This window comes from Mandrillus leucophaeus, unplaced genomic scaffold (assembly GCF_000951045.1).
Source record: "Mandrillus leucophaeus isolate KB7577 unplaced genomic scaffold, Mleu.le_1.0 Scaffold4, whole genome shotgun sequence".
NCBI lineage: Eukaryota > Metazoa > Chordata > Mammalia > Primates > Cercopithecidae > Mandrillus > Mandrillus leucophaeus.
Window position 1 is genome coordinate 4,766,210 of NW_012104253.1, and position 13,294 is coordinate 4,779,503.

At 59.5% G+C, this 13,294-nt stretch overlaps 2 protein-coding genes and 1 pseudogene across 3 annotated transcripts in view; 2 read left to right on the top strand and 1 right to left on the bottom strand.

Annotated features, from left to right (window-relative positions):
• CCDC85C (coiled-coil domain containing 85C) overlaps positions 1–9,062 on the top strand; it is a gene marked incomplete at its 5' end in the record, with an annotated part of 90,477 nt that extends 81,415 nt beyond the window's left edge. The window contains 4 exons of the mRNA XM_011991802.1: positions 1,743–1,850; positions 6,693–6,788; positions 7,610–7,708; positions 8,540–9,062. Of these exons, the coding sequence (XP_011847192.1) occupies positions 1,743–1,850; positions 6,693–6,788; positions 7,610–7,708; positions 8,540–8,629 (393 nt within the window). The remainder of the gene's footprint in view (positions 1–1,742; positions 1,851–6,692; positions 6,789–7,609; positions 7,709–8,539) is intronic.
• Positions 9,063–10,381: 1,319 nt separating this feature from the next.
• On the top strand, positions 10,382–12,633 carry LOC105547888 (annotated as a pseudogene). The gene has a single exon (XR_001007302.1). The product of XR_001007302.1 is annotated as an uncharacterized LOC105547888 (transcript).
• CCNK (cyclin K) overlaps positions 12,387–13,294 on the bottom strand; it is a 30,647-nt gene continuing 29,739 nt past the window's right edge. The window contains exon 12 of the mRNA XM_011991803.1: positions 12,387–13,290. Coding sequence (XP_011847193.1) covers positions 13,120–13,290 — 171 coding nt within the window. The 3' untranslated portion in view covers positions 12,387–13,119. The remainder of the gene's footprint in view (positions 13,291–13,294) is intronic.

Consider the following 13,294-nt stretch of genomic DNA (forward strand, 5'->3'; position numbering starts at 1 on the left):
TCTTCCTCTTTTTGGTACCTGGTGGGTGGGTGGGTGGGTGGGGGCTTTCCTCGATCTGACCCCCAGCTGGGGGCTGTGAGTGCCTCTGGTTAACCTGGGCAGGGTCAGCCAGGGTTAATGCCGTGGTCGGGACACGGCAGTCCCATTTGATGGTTCAGGGCTGTACCCAAGGTCCCCGTGCTGAGACCCATTTGCGATGCTTACCAGGGTTATCTAAAACCCACCACACTTTGGGGGCCCTGCAGGAAGGTTGGTTCCCACTTCTCTCTCTCCTTTATGCCCCTCCCCGACCTTCGGCCACACCCAGGTCCTCCCGAGGCCCAGGAAGCAGCCCCCAGCCTCCAGTGCCCGGCTGCCCTGGCTGACCAGCGTCTGGTGGGTGTGGGCTACTTAATGAGGGGAGCCACTGCCCGGATCCCTGCTTTCCGGTCATGGTTCCGCGGACCTCTGTGGGAGCTGGTAGTAAAGCCTCCACTCCCCTCCTCACCCGCCTCGAAGGACACGGCTGTTTGCTGGCCCTTGAGCCATGCTCTTGAGACCGCCCAGCCCCGGTGGGGGGCCTGGTCAGGGCTCTGAAGGGGTTGGGAGAACACAGAGCTGGGCCTCAGTGAGGCTGGGGCTTGTGAGAAGTGCGGAGCCAGGTCCAGCGTTTGAGGGAGGCAAGCAGGGTGTGTGGGGGATCTTTCACAGCCAGGCCGAGGGGCTGGTGCATGGAACTGGGACCCCAGACATGGCTGTGGCCTGTCCTGCCCTCTTTGCCCCCGCCCCAGCCCAGCCCCAGCCCGGGCCTCCTCTGTCTCTTCTCCTCTGCAGTTTGTTTGGGTTGACTCAACAGCCTGCTGATTTATGGCACATTCCGCAGTGTCTTATCTGCCCAGCCGCTTTCTCTCAGTTCCTTTGAAGTAGAAAAGGGTGTTTGGGCCAGAAACACCCAAAACCCCTTAGTGATGCAGAAAGAAAGGCCCATGCCTTCTGCTGGGCTGGGCCATGGGAGGGTCCCTGTGGGACTGACCTTCGCACACTGAGACATTTATGGGACCCGTGGATTCATTCTGGCTCCTGTTCCCAGTCCCCAGCCCCAACTTCTGGGGGGTGGGGGTGTTGGCTTTGCTCTTAAGCAAAGGGCCCAAGGCCAAGCCTGCCTTCCTCCCTCCCTCCTGTGCACAGGGCATTAGTTACAGCTCCTTCCACGAGTTCTCAGGGATTCAGAGGCAGCATCCAGGACCTGCTTTAGGAGCTCCCTGTCCGTCCGATGGCGGAGGCAGCCCGGGCAGAGCCTCCCTAGAGTCCTGAACCCGTGGGAGGTGGGAGGCCTTGCCTGTGGATGTGGCCCCGTGTGCTGCCAATGGCTGTCCCAGGCCCTCTGGGTGCTGTCTGTGCAGGGACCCAAGGGCAGGATGTTGGAGCGGAGGAGCCAGGGTGGGTCGCGGGGAGGGAGAGATGCTCCCTCCTCACTGACTCTTGCTGGCTCTCCTTCATTCATTCATTCTGTTTGTTCAGCCATCCAGCAAATGTTTACGAAGCCCACATTGGAGAGTGGATCGCTGACATCTGAGTTGGGGAGAGTGAAGATCGATTGATCCCGGCTTGGGGGATGGATAAGGGGTGTGGAGGGGAGGGTGGAGGGGTCCTCTGAGGCCGTGCCTTTGAGCAGACCCTGCTGCTGTGAGGAGCCACGCCCAGGGCTCTTGGCCTCCTCAGCCTGGCCCTCCGTCTAACCCCTCTCTCTCTCTCCCCTGCAGCAGGCAGGCTCTGGAGAGTTCCGCGCGCTGCGGAAAGGCTTCTCGCCCTACCATTCAGAGTCGCAGCTTGCGTCCCTGCCGCCCTCCTACCAGGACTCCCTGCAGAACGTGAGTGTGTGCCCCAAAGAAGCCCACATGTTCTGGATGAGGGGCTGAGGCTCAGGTGGGCCAGTGACCTGCCCGGTGGGCACAAGGATCTGGGTGTCCGAGTTCAGCCCCAGCCCTAGGCCCTGTGTCCCGTCCAGTGTGGCAGTTAGAGGTGGAGCCCCCAGTGGGGTGACGCTGCTGGAGGTGCAGGGCAGTGTCCAGAGGCACATGTGCAGGGCTGCCCGTGCCCAGCCGCTGTCCCTCTGAGCAGCTCATTAGCCTGCACCACTTCTTGGCCACAGTGGGGAGAGGGTACCCAGCCAGCCCTGGAGCGTGGGGCTCAGGTGTGTGGATTCTGCACTGAAATGACCAACCGGATGCCTCCAGGGGTATCCTCTGCCCCTACCTGGCTGGCCTGGCCTGGAGGGAACGGGGTGGGTGACTTGGAGCCGGCTCCTGGGAAGTGGACCCTAGCTCAGGGATGTGCCCTGTAGATAGATGGGATGGCAGTGGGGAGCCACAGGAGTCCAGGCCCACTTGCCCTCCTAGCATTGGCAGCCTCGCCTTGTTGTGGGGCTTAACACCTGGGGGAGCCCTGGCAGGTGCGTAGCTGATGCTTAGGAAGCACTGGCTGTTCTCCTCGTGGCAACTGCACAGCCATGTATGGAGGTGCTTCTTGGGCAGCGGATGCACTCATAGCAGCTGTGCCCCTTCCTGCTCTCCCCTCCACCCCTCGCCCGCAAGGCTGACCCCAGGACCCCCCGCAGAGCTTGCTGGGCCTCAGTGCTGGCTGCTGGCTCTGCGATTTCTCTTTTGCGGCCCTTCCACCTTCTCCAGGAATGCAGCTGTAGAGCCTGTGCAGGCAGCAAAGCCCGCTGATGGCCGATATTCCAAGCATTTATCCAGGAGTCCCTCGGCTGAACGAGGCTCTAACTGTTTCTTGGTGGAGGGTTCTGAAAAGCCAAGGGATGCCCCCTCGGGGCTGGCTCCTTAGCCTTCATGCCCCGTGCCTCTCATCCATTCAGATCATGGGAGGGAGTAATAGCAGCTAGCAGTTGCTCAGTGCTGTGTCCTGAAGTCCTTCGAGTGGCCTGCAGGTTGGGAAGTGCTGTGCAAGCACAGCTCTCACATTCACCAGGCCCGCCAGACGCTGTCTCCCTGCAGGCCTCTGGAGAGCACACCCCGGGCATGGGTTGAACCTCGAGGCCTGACAGTGTGGATAAAATGCTGTCAGAGTTCGGGAATGTTCAGGAAGGCTTCCTGGAGGAGGCAACCTTGGGAGGGGTTTCGTTCTCCTTGCCTCCTTTTTCCCTCTAGACCGCCCTGTGCACCAGGGGGTGTCCCCTACTTTGGAGAGGAGGAAGTGAGGCTCATAGGGGTGGGGAGGATGGCCAGGGCCCTGTGGTGAGTGCGTACTGGTGCCTGTGTGTGCCTAGAGGTCAGGGGCCAGCGTGGGGGCTGTGCAGGGGTCATTCCTCCATGAGGCCGGGAGACCGGGTGATGAACTGAGGTGCAGGGGGCAGGATCGGGGCTGGTTGGTGGGCAGGCCCCCAGGAGTGGGTGTTGAGGGGTCAAGGTGTCTCGTGGGAGGGGCCACCATGAAGCCTGCAGAAGTGGCTGAAGTGGCTGCTGCGGAGGGGCCAGGGCCAGAGGCCCAGGGGCTAGGCCTTGTGAAGTTTTCACAGGGCAGTGGGCCCTCGCTGGGTCCTGGAGAGCCCATGTCCGGCACTTGGACCCCCGGGGAGAGACAGGGGGTTATCTGGGGAGGGCTGTCTCCGGGCTCAGACACTGCCTGGGACACAGGCCCTTCCAGACCCAGGCAAGTCTCCTTTAAGGCTACCTGTGGGTCATGGGCACAGCGAGGGCATGCTGGAGAGTCCTTGGGTAAAGCAGGTAACTCTCTGGGGTGGGCACCCCCTCTCTGCCCTCTGCTGCCTGTACCCTCCACCCGCTGGCTGTGAGGGCAGGTGCCCAGGGCTGGCCCCCAGTGGAGGGTGGGAGGCAGTTTATACCATCAGCCTCCTGGGGCAGAGTTAGGCCATCATCACAATAGAACATTTTCATCACCCCAGAAAGGCACCCAGTACCCATCAGCCATCACTCCCATCCCCCTTCCTCCCAGCCACCGGCAACCACCGATTGGTTGGCGTTTTCTGTCTCCATGGATTTGCCTATTCTGGATATTTCGTATAAATGGAATCACATGACGTGTGGCCTTTTGTGTCTGGCTTCTTTCACTCCGAATCTTGTTCTCAGGGTCCAACCACAGGTACCCTGTGTTGGTCTCCATTGCTTTTCATGGCTGAATACGATTCTGTGGTGTGGGTAGAATACATAGTTCCTTCATTTGTTGCTGCACATTTGGATCGTTTCCACGTTTGGGCTCACATGAATGGTGTTGCTCTGAGCGTTTGGGGACAGGTATTTTGTGGATGTCTATTTTCAGTTCTCTCTGGTGCACACTGGTATCCTCACTTCGGGCACCAGCTCAGGAGTCCCACAGACTTGAGATCAAGGCCCAGTCCCATTGTTTACAAGCTGTTTGGTCTTGGGCAAGCCATTCTGTTAGCCTCACTCTCCTTGTCTGTAAAGTGGGCATGTAGGCCAGGCTCAGTGGCTCACGCCTATAATCCCATCACTTTGGGAGACCAAGACAGGAGGATTGATTGAGTCCAGGAGTTCAAGACCAGCCTGGGCAACATGATGAAACCCTGTCTGTATCAAAAAAAAAAAAAAAAAAAAAGCTGGGCATGGTGGTGTGCACCTGTAGTCCCAACTGCTCTGGAAGCTGGGATGGGAGGATTGCTTGAGCCTGGGAGGTCGAGGCTGCAGTGAGCTGAGATGGTGCCACTGTACTTCAGCCTGGGCAAAAGAGTGAGATCCTGCCTCAGAAAAAAAAAAAAAAGTGGGCGTGTATGGACATGTAAAAAGATAGTGCCTGCCAGGAGCAGTGTGGCAAGGACTCAGTGGGCCCATCCGCCCTAAGTGGGTACCTAATCAGTGGGAGGTGTGTGTGGCCAGAGGGGGTTGAGTTCTAGTGCAGTTGGGGGCCCCTGCACCCCGGGAATGCCCTGGAGGCAACACTAGGATTTTGTCTAGTCCTGGTGTCACTTTCAGGATCCCAGGCCACGCCCTCACTGGCACCCAGCACTGCCCAGTGAGGTGGGCAGGAGAGGGGCAGCTTGCACAGCCCACCCCCATGCTCCTGGCTTCCCTCCTGCCTGTGCTGCAGAAATCCTGGTCCCCTGGAGCTGGGGGCTGTAACAGGACAGGCAGCCCAGGGGCCTCGTGCAGATGGGGACATGAGGCCAGAGGTGCCAGGGTCCAGCTGGCACATGGACTCTGTTCTGCAGCGGAAGGTGCAGGAAGGTGTAGGTGCCCAGGTTTCCCAGGGCTGTGCGTGTGCGACTGGTGCCCCCTGCTGTCCGGCATGGTGAGTGCCGCCTTCTGCGTCAGGTCGGGGCGCCCCCTTGCGCTGCCCCAGGGGGAAGCCCGGCATCCTGTTGGGTTCCTTACACTACAGAGATCCGACAGCCTGGGCTGGAGATAGAGGTCTCCACACACCCTGGGCAGAGGACTCTTTCTGTTGTCCAGACAAGGAAACAGGCTCAGCGTGGGTTGGGCCCCACCTCAATGACACTTTCCTAGACCCCAGGGCTCGGGGGGCCTCTGGAGGTAGCTGCTCCCAAGGCCCCCTAGCTTCAGGGGTGGGGCCTGGTCTCCGTGTGGAGGCAGGAGCTGGTCAACCTGCAAGGCCCTGGGAGCAGGTACAGGCCAGGGCGGGCGGGGAGGGCACCAGGGTTTGGCTGCCAGGCCTGCAGGGGCTTCCGGGCCCTCAGGGTCGCAGAGCCCAGCCCTGCAGTGTTAGGTGGCCCCATGACGCGGGCCTGGGTGGGTGGGATTCCAGCCCAGCTCCCTGAGCCTGCCAGGCCATTGGGAGGCGTCATCAGAACCCCATTTACAGAGAGGGCAGCAGACTCAGCTTTCAGGGTTGGCCCAAGGATTGCCAGAGTGGGGAGCCCCGAAGATGTCCTCAAAACCCCAGGGCTTCCAGGGCCCACAGGGCACCACTGCGTGTTTTCTGTCTGGCTTTGGGCACTTGTAAGTTCCTCCCAAGCTCTCCCAGCATCTTGTGAACTCCTGGTTCCTGTTGGGCCCCCGTGGTCCCCACTGCAGCCTGAGAAGCAGCCCTGCGCCTGGCTTCCCAGCCACATGGACCCTTAGAGGCAGGAAGCTGGGGGTGGGACCACCTGCCCCTGGGTAGACACGCAGCTTCTGACAGAGGCTGGGTCCCCTCCCCAAGGCCTGATGTGGGAGCTGGGCACCTGGCGGCCAATTCATCCCACAGGGCTGGGAGGTAGCAGCTAGGAGGCAGGCCCCAGGAGTGCCCAGGGCGAAGCCAGCGTCATCCAGCCGGGCTGCAGGGTGGGCAGGGGAAGGGAGTTTGGCGTCAGGTGCCAGGGTTGAGTCCAGACCTTCCTGGTCTTGCTGCAATCTGGGTCTCTTGCCTTGCCTGGGCTGAACTTATTTTCCTGCAAAACAGACGCCAGGTCTTATCTGTGCGGGGTGGTAGGGGAGCCTGAGAGGTATGGGTGGGCCCTGGACCGCCCCTCTCGCCTCTGTGCTATCAAGGACCATTTCATCTGCAGAAGACCTGACGGGTGGGACCGGCCAGATGGGGCTGCGGGCTCCTTGGGTCTCCGTCCTCACACCTGCCTCCTCTGCCTCACCCCAGTCCCCTTTTCCTCCTGCCTGGACCCTGGCCCCTCAGAATTGGGGACTTCTCTGAGCCACCGGTCATTCCTGTGGCCACCATGTGGGAGCCAGCCCGGGTGAGCTGAGATGTATGATTGCCTCCCCTAGGGCCTGGCCTGCCCCGCACCTGAGCTGCCCTCGCCCCCCTCTGCTGGCTACAGCCCTGCAGGACAGAAGCCTGAGGCTGTCGTGCACGCCATGAAGGTAAGGGCCACTACCCGCTCCCTCAGGAGCCCCTGGATGCTGGGTGCGCCGCGAGACTGTGGGACCTTTGCACGCGGGGGCATCCAAGTGGCAGGGGTGGGGGGTTTCACCTGTGTGTGGGTGGCTGGGTGACCATGGCTGCCTGGAGCACCATGAAGGCAGAACTCAGAGGTGGCAGTCATAAGTGTGTCGCTTGTCTGCCATCCTTGAGCCACTGCAGCTAGCAAGACTGAGGCCTGGGGTCGGGGAGGGCAGGCACCCTACTAAGGCCAGAATGATAGGGGCAGGAGTGGGGCTAGAAATAACCTCAGGTCTGCCAGGCCCAGCCTCTGCAGGTGCTGACGGGTGAGTCCGATGGGCTCTGGTTTCTCCAGGCTGTGCACACCTGAGCCCAGTCCTCACTCCCATGCCCCGCTTCCTCCTACGTACATGCCCCATGACATCCCACATGTGTGCATGGACACGCCCATGCCTACTCACACCCCCTCCACGTGGCGAGTGCCCACTCATCTCCAGCGGGCCCTGGGTTGTAGTGAGTCCACCTGAGGGTCTTCCCTGCCCAGCCTGTCTCCTTCCTCCCAGATGGCCCAGCCATCAGCTGCTTCCCTTGTAGGGGCTTCCTTTGTAGGGCATCCACAGTGTCAGCAGGGTGAGAAGATGACCTACCCCTCAGTTTTTTCCACGCTTGTCACCAGGGGCCCAGCAGCTCAGGGTCCTCAGCTTTGGTGTGCAGCAGGGGAGGCTGAGGCCCAGGGGCCAAGTGACTTGCCCAAGGTCTGCCAGTGGCCTCTGCCCCTGACTCCAAGACCCATTCCCTTCAGGTCCTGGAAGTACATGAGAATCTGGACCGGCAGCTCCAGGACAGCTGCGAGGAGGACCTGAGTGAGAAGGAGAAGGCCATCGTTCGCGAGATGTGCAACGTGAGGCTTCCAGGGCTGGGGGGCAGAGGCTTGGCACTGGGAGTGCGACCAGGGCCACCCAGCATGGCCATACCCTTCCCCATGTGGGACTCCATTTCTCGAATGCTCAGCGAGGGCTGAGTGGCCTTGGATAGCTGAGGGGAGGCCTCGGAGGCACTGAGAGCCCCGGCTGGTCGTCACCTCACTGCCCCCTGCCCTTCCCAGAGGGCCCGTGGTGTCTGCAGATCTGCCCTCCCCATGAGGGGCTCTGGACAGAGCCTGAGCCCCCCACCCCCTGGGGTTGGTCTGTTCACCCCAGGTGTTCCCTGGGTGCTGGCCCCTGGGCCTCCCAGCTTGCTGGTGCCCCCTGTGGCTGCTGGCTGGGCAGGTGGTCCTCAGAGCAGGAGGTCCAGGTGGAAGCCCTCAGTCCACCAGGCTGGGGCCGCCCAGAAGAGCCCCGTGCCCGACCCAGCTGAGCACCGTCAGTGGTCTCCTTGGGTACTTGCAGGAGCCATCGGGGAAGGAGTTTCATAGGGTCTGAACCCAGGGCTTAAAGGGGGGCGAGGGGCTCCGAACTGTGCAGCCCCTCCCCCACATCACCTAGTGGGGCTCATGGACCCCACTGCACAGCTGCAAGGCTGAGCCACACCCCAGCAATGACCTGCTCAGGCCCGATAGCGGGCATGCAAAGACCTGATGTGGGTGTCTCTGGGCCTGCAGTGGCCTCGGCGTCCCTCCTGGCCCCATGGCTCTGAGGTCGTGGGTGATTCTGCTGTGATGAGGCGGCGGACGCACACAGCTGGCAGGTGGACGCGGGTGAGGCCACCACTCACAGCTCTGTCCTCTCCACAGGTGGTCTGGAGAAAGCTGGGAGATGCAGCCAGCTCCAAGCCCTCCATACGGCAGCACCTGTCTGGGAACCAGTTCAAGGGGCCTTTGTAGGGCCACTCTTCTGTGGACGTGGACTGGCCCTGCTGGGAGTCCCCAGGGGGAGTTTCAGGCCCCAGACACGGGCAGGACCTCCAGTCCAGCCCTTGTCTTCTTTCTCTGTGGTGAACTGTACATAGGACGCTGCCCGCCCTGGCCCAGCTGCCATGGCTCCGATGCACTGGCCCAAGCCGCCATCTCCCGCCTCACACACCAGCAACCTGGGAAGGAGACGCCGCGGCGGTTCCTGCAGCAGAGCAGCCCGGACGCCTCGTTCCCTCTCTGGGCCCCGAGCCCTGAGCCCCATGAGCAGGAGGCTGCTTCTGAGATCCAGCCTGGGGACTGTCCAGGCTCCTGTGTCCCGCCTGGGATGGAGGGGCCACTCATCAAACCCCCTACTCCCCGGCTGCCACCCACACTGGAAGGACAGCACCGCTACCTGGGTCTTGACACAGGTGGTACCACTTCTCGCCCACATGCCGTGGCCTGGCCCACCAAGCACTGGGTCCCCGGCACGTGGACAAGGCCGCTCACCATGTCTGTGGCTGGCTGGAGGCTGCCCTGGGCCCTTCCTGTGACCCCATATCTGGAGCTCAGGGTGCCCTCACCCCTGGGGATCTGCACCCAGCCACCCAATGCCTGCTGCTCCTTGCTTTTGGAGGTCATCCCCCTCTCCCCCAGTCTCTGCAATGTCCCCCTGCCACCCTGTCCAGGCTATGCCCTTTTTGGGGCACGTCCCTATTTGTGGTTTACATGACAGGCCAGTAACATAGGAAGGCCCTGGGGAGAGTTTCTGGGCTGAGCCATATGTGATTTTCCTGATGGGCAGCACTGGGCCACAGCTGGGGCTCTGGTTGGCTGTGACCTCCCCCAGGGCCTGGCTGCATCTCGGGTCCCTGTGGACAGAGCTCTCCGGGCTGCAGATGAGAGTTCTGTTCTTTTTGGGAAGGAGGGGGTCTGGTCAGGTTCTGCCTTTAGTTTGTGGTGTGACCTTTAGCAGTTCACTCAGCCTCTCTGGGATCTTGGTGGAAACAGGGCTCTGAGGTTCCTTTCAGCCATGCTTATGGCTTCAGGTCATCCGGCACACACAGGGCAGGGGTCCTCACTGGGGGGGTGTGAGCCGACAGCTGACCTGCTGGAGAGGCCAGAGGGCGGCCGGACGGAGCTGAGTCCCGCTGCCTTGCCGTCGCTGCGGGTGGACAGTTGCCTCCCTACTCTGAGCCCGTGTTCTCCGTTGTAAAATCGGCAGCAGAAGGCCCTCCTCACAGGATTCTGGGATCAAGTGAGATCTTCCGTGTAAATGACCATGTACAAACTGTAAAGTGCAATAGAAAATGTGGTGTGTGAGGAAAATAAGGCCGAGGGGGTGATGTGTGGCACATGACGGGAGATCCCAGAGCCGCAGTGCGGGGACAGGCGCTTCCCCATATCTGCTCGTGCCGCTGTAAGCAGCCCTGGCTCTTGAGTCCAGGACCTCACAAGGTCCTCAGTAGACTCCTGTGGTCTTCCAGCAGGTGCTCAGAACCCCACCCGAAGAGCCCAGGGAGGCTGTGGTCCTACCCAGCAGGTCTCACACAGGCCCACGGCTGGGGATGCAGGCAGGAGGAGGGAGGTGGCTGCCCTGCCCCTCTCCCGAGCTGGCGGCTCTATCCTGAGCAGTTCTCGCGGCCTGTTTGCTCTCAGGGGAAAGGCTCACGCCCCCCATCTTAGCCCCAGGGCTGTAAGTGGGTGCTGGTGATGGGATGGTGTGGCGCTCCTGCTGTGGGTGCTGGTGATGGGATGGTGTGGCGCTCCTGCTGTGGGTGTCGCCAGGAGGCTCTTTGGATTCTTTGGGAAGGGGTGTCACCCGGTCAGGTGGTACGCTCCCCGGTCACTAGCGGTATACACGGGAAGTGGGGTGAACACCTGCTGCTCATGGTACCGAGTGATTCTTGCCCGAGTGGGCAGCTGGGCAGACGCCCTTCTGGGTCTTGGAGTCCAAAGAACTGCAGAGTAGCCCAAGGGGTGTGGGTCAGTTTTGAGTGGGAGCCAAGTCTGGGAGCCCGTGTGCATCATGTTTGGGTCAGGTTGGCTTGGCCACCACTGAAATAAGCAATAAGTCCGGGCTCCTGGTACCTGCGGATCTCCTGCAGACAGGCCCAGAGAACAGCCTTGAAGCCACCTTTCCCCTCACGGGGACTGACCCTGTCTTTAATGCTGCAGTGGCATCCAGGATCAGTGGAATGTTGCTTTGAGAACCCTCCTGCCTGTTACAGAGGCAGCACAAAGCTGGTGCCCCCTGGGCCAACACGGCACTGGGATGGCTTTCTAGGACAGAACTCTGTTGGTGACAGTCACATCTCAAACTAATAGCTGATTTTAAAAGCCAGCAGCAGCGACGCCACGTACCTGAATACAGGTGGCAGTTGCAGAGCCGTGGGCTGTAGAGGGTCAGATGGGCCTTCCCACAGGGGAACCCTGGGGGCGCTGCAGCTCAGGGTGACTCCCGGCTCTGTCACTAGCAGGGAGGGCAACCCCTTCCTTCTGGAGCCTTAGCTCTGAAAGCCCCCAGCGGGGGTGCCCTTTCAGATGCCCCCTTTCCATTTCGAAGGCTCTGATGCTTGATCTTGAAGCCAGACGCGGCACTGGCACTCGGCTTCCGTTTCCACTGTGACAGACGGAGGTCTCCTTTCTAGCCCCAGCCCAGCGGCCAAGCCCATCCTGGCCTTAGAACATGCTGAGCACATTTTGTAGGGTGGCACCTTTCTATCCAAGTTACTAGCTACACGTCAGTGTTTAAAGAGAAAAAAGTGACCTTTCATTTTTTTTTCTTGAAACTTGAGGAAACAAGATACATACTACTGATTTTTTTTTTTTTTTCTTAAAGAAAACTAAATGCATGACTGCAGAGCGGTAGAGGTGTATATTTTTCATACCGTGGGGGGAAAGTATTTGTGCTGCTTTTTGGAGATGGACTGGAACGTCTGGTTTCTGTCCCCGGGCCCGGCAGCTACGTCTTATTTTCTGTAGAAGGTGCCACAGTGAGACCTGGAGCCACCCCTTCCTGCCCTGGCGCCGTTTAGAGCTGGGAGCCTGTGGACTCCCGGCCTGTTTCTACCTTCTAGTCAACCACTCTGACGTGGGGAGACAAGAATAGAACTTTTTGATAGTGTGGTAAAAACATTGATTTGAACTATTTTAGTAAAAGGAGTAAAAACAAGATTGTGATAGTGTCTACTTTGAGCTAGATAAATAAAGGCCTCTTTGTGAGCCTCCTGGCTGGGTGCTCAGTGCTTGTTTCCGTCACGGGTGGCAGGGTCAGCAGGCAGAGACAGGGCCAAGGCCCCTCAAGCACCTCAGATGGGGGCTCAGTCGGGGCCCCTTCCACAGACACAGCCCTGGCCCCTCAAGGTGGATGGTGAGGCCGCTGCTCCTCCAGCTGCCTCCGTCTCATCGCAGGCCAGAAGTGGAAAGGGTTTCAAACGCAAGCCTGTGTTCCTGTGTGTGTTCTATGCAGCAAGGCTTAAAAGTTTCCAGCTGGTTTGGAACTCAACCAGGTCCTCCAAAGGAAACCAAGGCAGGCAGAGGATGGGTGCAGGCTGGCTTGGCAGGCGAATGTGCCGATCCACCCAGAGTGCCCTGGGAGGCCGTGGGGTTGGCGCTGGCTCCTGTGAACTGCAGCCAGGCCTCTCCCGGTACCCAGGGTCCGAAGGAGGGCTGCTACAAACTTTATCACCCAGGGACTGCGAAGGCCTGGAGCCCTACCTTCCACCCATTCACAAAGAAAGGGATAGTTTCAGAACTGCTTTTATTTGGATAACTGACTGAAGGAGTCTCATTTGTAACCAAGATGGAATTCACAGTATGTTGTTACATTCACACTTAAAAAATATATCTCTATGTACAGGAATTTGCAAATAGATGTAAACATACATTACTTTCCAAGTACATTTCTCCCCTTCTCCTTGGAGGAAAAAAAAAAGCCATCCAACGAGGCAACCCCTTCAAAATAATTTTAATACAAAGGATGCAAACATCTATAAATCAAAAATGTGGTTCTTCTGACCCTTCTGGGTGTCATGGGAGAGAACGTCATTGAATGAAAATGACAACAGCTTGACTTCAGATGGAATTTGACTATTTAAAATTGAGTTTCCAGGAAAAGTAGGCACTGATTTCTAGAAGGAAATTAACTCCTTACCGAAGCTATTTATTGAGCCAATATGGCTGGTTAACATCTTCACTAGTATAAAGTAACCCAGTGCAGGACTCTCAGACATTAGCTGAACCAAGTGTACACAGTCAGACTGCAAGGGCGCTGATGAGGCTACTCTGAAAGCTGGCTGTCCCCGTCCTCTAGATGTGAGGACCACCCTGATTTTATCCCAGGGGCCTGCTCCATTCTTCCCATACTGCAACTGTCGCGCATTATACAAGGTACCCTGCTGCTTACCCACTTCAACTACTCTGCAAGTCGATTAGAAAAACTTGTTAAAAAAAACAAAGGGGGGAAAAAAAGGCTCACGTTATCTCATCCAGGCTGCCCGCCCCAGCCCCCCAACTGGAGGCATGCCAGGTGGGGGAATGGGCGGGGGCACAGGGGGCTGTCCTCCAGGGGGGACGGCAGGAGGTGGGTAGCTGGCTGGAGGCAGGCCCAAGCCTGGAGGAGGATGAGGGGGGACTGCGTGGGTAGGGGGCAGG